This window comes from Anneissia japonica, unplaced genomic scaffold (assembly GCF_011630105.1).
Source record: "Anneissia japonica isolate Jap-2015-1 unplaced genomic scaffold, ASM1163010v1 scaffold287708_len1499824_cov190, whole genome shotgun sequence".
Classification (NCBI taxonomy): domain Eukaryota; kingdom Metazoa; phylum Echinodermata; class Crinoidea; order Comatulida; family Comatulidae; genus Anneissia; species Anneissia japonica.
The window spans coordinates 1482680-1489276 of NW_022752295.1; the positions used below are offsets into that span (position 1 = coordinate 1482680).

At 33.3% G+C, this 6597-nt stretch overlaps 1 protein-coding gene across 1 annotated transcript in view; it reads left to right on the top strand.

The window, feature by feature from the left end:
* Positions 1-6597, top strand: part of LOC117122250 (ryanodine receptor 2-like) — an 11298-nt gene continuing 4701 nt past the window's right edge. The window contains 11 exon segments of the mRNA XM_033267783.1: positions 1-93; positions 261-347; positions 1322-1541; positions 1808-1989; positions 2468-2571; positions 2904-2964; positions 3330-3476; positions 4203-4334; positions 5050-5098; positions 5474-5581; positions 6223-6287. Coding sequence (XP_033123674.1) covers positions 4-93; positions 261-347; positions 1322-1541; positions 1808-1989; positions 2468-2571; positions 2904-2964; positions 3330-3476; positions 4203-4334; positions 5050-5098; positions 5474-5581; positions 6223-6287 — 1245 coding nt within the window. The 5' untranslated portion in view covers positions 1-3.

Here is a 6597-nt window from a genome sequence, read left to right on the forward strand (position 1 = left end):
TTTATGGCAGCAGAGCAAGGCCAGAATCAAGATGAAGAAGAAGAAGAGGAAGAAGTGCAACCAGGATTGTCTAACATTAAACAAACTGTTCTGGTAAATTCATTATTATTTTAATCAATAACATAAATCACTACTAATCTGTTTGCTGCCCTCTATAGTTAGAGGTTTAATGAAGTTTCTGCACCCTCTAATTTAATTTAATTCTTGTCCTTAAATAATAGCTTACAAGATTTTTTTCTCAATTGTTTTTTTATTTGCAGAGTTATTTTGCACGAAACTTCTACAATCTAAAGACTGTTCTGCTGGTATTGGCGTTCACAATCAACTTCCTTCTGTTATGGTTTAGGGTAGGTATATGATGTGGTGTAGATATTAGGTATACTATTTATTAAACGTTTATAATGTTCCATTTTAAAAGGACCAAAAATCAGCACTTCGGATTGTAATTTAAGTAGTTTCCTACATGTTGGATACTTCCAGAGCAGAATAGTAGTTAAGATGTTCTGAAAAACACTGGCAAAGACCAGCAAAACCAGTCACTCCTCGCAAATCATGTTTTGGAAATATTGGCCAAATGTATTTTATGTACTAAATTAAAATTTGTGTATCCATACATCATGCTGTCTATTTCGTGAATACTTACCTGGATAACCGACTAATTGCCATTGTTTCCAAAACGGAACACCCCTTCGAAAAAAAAAAGGAACAGTCCGACCCAAGGCGCCACGTGCGAACCGTCTCCCTAACAAACGTCCTCATTCCCTTTTCGCTCTATTTTTATAACTTTCGTTTTAATGTTCAATCCTGTATTAATAACTAAACATCTTTTTTTTGAGGAAGGACTGGTTTGGCATGTCTTTGTGTATGTTACAGCATGTTACAGCATGTTTAAGGAAACCATATGCCACCAGTTCAGGGTTTAGCAGATCTTGAAACCCTTTGGCTAAACAAATGGGGAATAAATGATAAACGATCAGGTCCAGGCAGCCAAAAGTCCAGAAAAATTAAATAAATATTATGGATGTTTTATCAATAATTTGTTACTTGTTCAATAGTTATTTGCTAAATGATATCAGGGAACAGTGAAATTTCACTGTTCCCTGATGATATTTATACCTGCTTGTTCTGGCCATTTTTTCAAAGACCCATTTTCCCATGACTTCGGCCGCCGACAACTTCGGTTGGGCAAAATTTGTATGAGGCACCATTGTGTCTGTCAGGTTTTTGGGGAGGGAGTAGAGCAGCTTCCCCCTGTTCAACTTCCATTGCATTGCTTTCTTCATTTTATTATAATAACTGTACTGTATTACTGCCTCCGTAGGCTACCACCAGTATGGAAGACGTTCCAGATGTACCAGTTGATATTGCTGAGCCCGATATAAACACCACACTTGGCAATGACACATCAGGAAGCCTTGAGGAGGAGGGCGACCTACCAGAGGTCATTGAGATAGCGGAGGGATATTACTATATAAATCATATTCTTCAAACTCTATGTATAATACATACCCTAGCATCACTCTCAATGTTGCTTGCATATTGAAGGTATGTCATAAGAAATAATTTGCCCATATTAGGTGGGCATGAAGTCATCACACCCATATATGGGCATGGTGATGGCATATCACCCCAGATATGGGCATATTACAGATTGTTTTTTTTTTTTTTTTTTGCCCAAGCACAGGAAAATTGTTATCAAAGCTTTGAAATCTTCATACAGTATCAAATTTATTGATTAAATCTTGGAAAGTGGCCACTTTTGCTACTGCTTTGTTACAGTGTGTTATAATTGTTAATTATATTTGTGTCTTTTTGCAGATGCCTCTTGCTATTTTCAAAAGAGAGAAGGAAGTTGCAAGGAAGCTGGAATTTGATGGAATGTGGATAGTGGAACAGCCATCGACAGACATCAAAGGGCACTGGGACAAACTTGCAATTAGTGCTCCGTCATTCCCTGAAAACTACTGGGATAAATTTGTCAAGAGAAAGGTAGGATGTGGATTTCACATTGAAGACTGTGACTGAATTTTTAATTCGTGTTGCGACTTTTTTTTTTAGATTGTCAGAGAAGGGCGGAAAAAATTTAAAATAAAATGTTGTGTTCTTATAGCAAGTGGTTTTGCCAAAAACGTCTAGACAGAGGAGAAAATAAAAGTAACATTTTATTAGTGAATGTAAAAACAGTGTAGTATGGTTAACTAATTTAAATTTACATAATTAGGAAGAAATATACACATCTTATTTTTTGAGATTTCAGGGCAGTGGTGGCATAATAAAAATAAAGAGATATTTTGTTTTTTTCTGAAATTTCCATTTTTTCATTGTGGCAGGTGCATTAATTGGGCAAAAATTAAATTTTATTTTTATTTGAAATCATCATTATTGTTGGGTGGTGGGTTTGCTAAACAAGGTATAAAAACAGTATCGCCTATATTAGCAAAACTATATTTTTGCCTTTGTATATTAGGTGTTGAAGAAATATGCAGACAGTGTCGGCGAAGATAAATTACGTTCAATGCTAGGCCTTGAGGAAGACAAACCATCAGAAGAGGAAGGGCTTTTATCCTCACTGTGAGTATAAATATTGGAAGTATTAATAATAAAAAAATATTCAGTAAATGTTATTGTGGTTAATAATATGGAAAATGTTATGTATTTTTTGAAACCTTGTATGTATAATAATTGGTTGTACTTGATTTGTTTTTATTTATTTTATTTAATAATTGGTTGTACTTGGTTTTTTTTTATTTATTTATTAATTTTTTTATTTATTTATTTGTTATATTTATTTTTATACTGGAGTAGATTTGCAATAAGGAAGGAAAATTTCATAATTGCACCTTGTATTTTTTTTGTATCTGTATCTGTTTTTCTATTTATCAAATATCTGTTTCATTGTTTAGATTAACAGCTGTGGACTTCAAATACCAAATATGGAAATGTGGTGTCATCTGCACAGACAATGTAAGTACATACAAAAGCACATTTATTAAATTCAATAGAGCAAGGAGAGGTCTGGATATATATATATTTTTGTACCTGCTTGTATTCAAGCAGGGCGCTCTCCCTGTGGAATACCGATTATAACATGCTGCTTTCAGAAGAGACTTTTAAGCCCTTTACATGAGCATTACATTCTACAGAAAAGAGCATGGGATTATCCCTAACATAGGTACAAGCATCTTGCCCCATTTACCAACATGATTGGTGCTGCTCTGCAGCTTCTGAATGTCCCTAGATGCCCAGCCCAAATTTCCTACTATATCAACATAAGTTACTTTAGTATTGGAAGTCATCGTATGTTTACCATATTTTTCTTCTTTTTTCAGTCTTTCCTATATATTGCAGCATATCTTATACTGTCGATTCTTGGACATTTTAACTACTTTTTCTTTGCCGCTCATTTATTGGACGTGGCTATGGGGTTCAAGACACTGAGAACCGTCCTCCAATCCGTCACCCACAATGGCAAACAGGTGCGTCCACCATTAAAATGTTTTAATTTTTCTCCACCTTCTCAGAGGTATATCGGTGTATTACTATTTAAGTACATATTATTATATATATTGTAATATTGTAACATTTGTAAGTAGTATATTGATTTGATTAGTATGTTTTCCAAATACACTCAATGGAACAACTTACCAGTACACAAGAGACTGAGTGGAGTTCAAACTACGGAACCATAGGTCAGAACTACAGCCACTGTGCCAATGGTTTGCATCCTAATGGTTGTTTATTACCTCCGCCAAATGATGTTATGTATTCACCGCTGTCTGTTAGCAGGATTATGCAAAAACTAATGAATGGATCATCATACAATTTAGTGGAATGGTACATATAGTAGTCAAAGAAAGAGACTAGTTTTTTTAACATAAAAGAAAATGATGGAATCGTCCCTCGTATTCAGACACAGGCCTGAAACATGCTGTGCAACACCCAAGAAAATAATGTGCTTGAATACAATGGGCGATTCCATTGTTTTCTTGAGGGTATGCTGTAACACTCAAGAAATTAATTTGCCTAAATACCATGGGTGGTTACATTATATTATTGAGGGTATGCTGCAGTCTCACCCACATTCACAACCTGAGTATTGTTGATATTCAGAGGCACAGGGTGGAGGTGCACTCTACAGAGTGATTGCTTTAGTTATAATTGTTTTATTTAATTCTTAAATTATTTATTTTGTCTTGTTTTAGCTTGTGTTGACTGTACTAATGACATGTGTTATCATCTACATGTACACCGTCATTGCTTTCAACTTCTTCCGTAAATTTTACAAAAATGAGGAAGGAGATGAGGTTGATCTGAGATGCCATGATATGCTTACAGTAAGTGCACTCAGGAAAGGGAGGGACCGGGGTTACTATACTTTGTGCGATATACATGTACATGTATAACCATTCTGGACCTCAACATATTTATTACTGTATGCAGGTCAAGTTCGGGTCAGAGTTGATTAGTGTGTCCTCAGTTTATTCACATCCTGTAATCTTTTCATATTCATACTAAGAACACTGCACTAAATTATACTCTTAAATATTAATATAAAATGTAAAATTTGGTGTAATATAAACTTTGCATTTTGTTTAAACCTGTTGGTAATCACATTTGCAACTATTCACAGTCTTTTCAATCATGTGTAACATGTGATTGTATAATCAAGTTTGAAGCAGTTTTTCTCTGTTTTATTAGTTAAAAACCGAAAGGTCCACTGATTAATCTCAGATAAGAAAGTATAATACATACTCCAAGTATTGAAATACACGATGGCGTGTATTTCAATACTTGGAGTATGTATTATACTTTCTTATTAGTTAAAATGGTAGTAAAACCTTGATTTCAAATTATCAGCTTGTGTTGGTTTAACCACTTTATAGAACCATTTTTTGGAAATAAATAATTTAGAAATCAAATTTAACACAAATTATAGTCTATTCGAAATTTATTTAAATACAGAACATAATTATTTAAAAAAATGATTTTGTAATTTGCATTTTACTCCTATTACTGGCATTAAGTTTGCTTATGTTTTTTTCTCCACAGTGCTTTGTCTTCCATTTACACACTGGTCTCCGTTCAGGAGGTGGAATTGGTAAGTTATTTTAGTTAATTATTATTGTTTAATTGATAACGTTTGAATTAAATATGACTGTTGAAAATCATTAGAGTGGAACTCTGGCATTGTGTTTCAGGTGCTTGGCTTTCTAATCTTAAGGTCCTGAGTTGAAATCCTGTGATTGTCAGGATTTTTTCTCAAGACCAGATTAAAGTTCTCTTCACAATTCAAATCCTCTCCACAGCAAGCTTTATAATAATATAGAGACTTGGAGACCCTTGAGAAAAGGGACAGCTGTTGAATACATGTTACTGTCATGAGTATTGAACCATACAGTATGATCATAAGATTGATGCTGTTTCTATGGTATTGTCACATGCCTTATGATGTCATACTTAACTTTTTCCACAGCTGATGAAATCGAACCGCCTGATGGAGATGATAATGAAATATTCCGTATCATCTTTGACATAACGTTCTTCTTTTTCGTCATTGTTATTTTGCTTGCCATTATTCAGGGTTTGTAAATTTTTAATTTCATTATTTGTGTACACGGTACAAGGGTTTTTTAATTTATTGACCATATTTTAACACGGCAACCCTTTAAGAAACAGACCCTGAATTTAAACATTATGAACTTTATCCACATAAATTTCTCAACATTAATTGAATGTGATGGAAGTTTTCATGAGGGATGAACATTCCATAAACATTGTGCTTATGATGAAATGATTTTTTTTTTCTTTTAATACTTACTCAATAAACTTATGCCATGTTTCCATGGAAAATTTTAAACAAAATGTGTAGTCCACCTAAGTGTATGATGTAAGAGCCAAACTCCAACCTAGCTTTTTCGCTTATGCAAGACAGCAACATATAATAGCCAACCAGAGAATGTGTTACTGAATCATCATTGTTCTGTGGATGATCACATAATTTGCCATCATTTTATTCTGTTCCGGAAAACTATTAATACACTGATAGAACATATTTCTAGATAGACCTAAATTGCTTCAAAGTTATTTCCAAAGGTAATTAGATGCCAGGTTGTGCAACTTTATATCATACATCCTGTAATTCAACCAAATTTCACAAAAACCTTCTTAAAACATAATTACAACCATGATTCACTCATTTCCCTTTTTATTTGATAATTTTAGGTTTAATTATTGATGCTTTTGGAGAATTGAGAGATCAACTTGAGCAAGTAAAAAATGACATGGAGGTAAATGAGAAAATAAACATGTCACTTTATTGAAAATGTGTATATATTTGTATATATATAAAATATATAAATCATGATATAATAGAGATAAAGGTCTAAATCTTGGCCAGTTGAGGTAACTGTTTTTTGAGTTATATATATATGTATATATATATATATGTATATATATATATATATATATTTTAAAAGGCAAATGGGAAAAACCCATAAAACAGCAAACGGCCACATAATGCAAAACTATATAAAATGAAAACGTAACAGTAGAGAAAATCCGATCAGAATGACAAAATAAACTAAGCATCCACTGGAA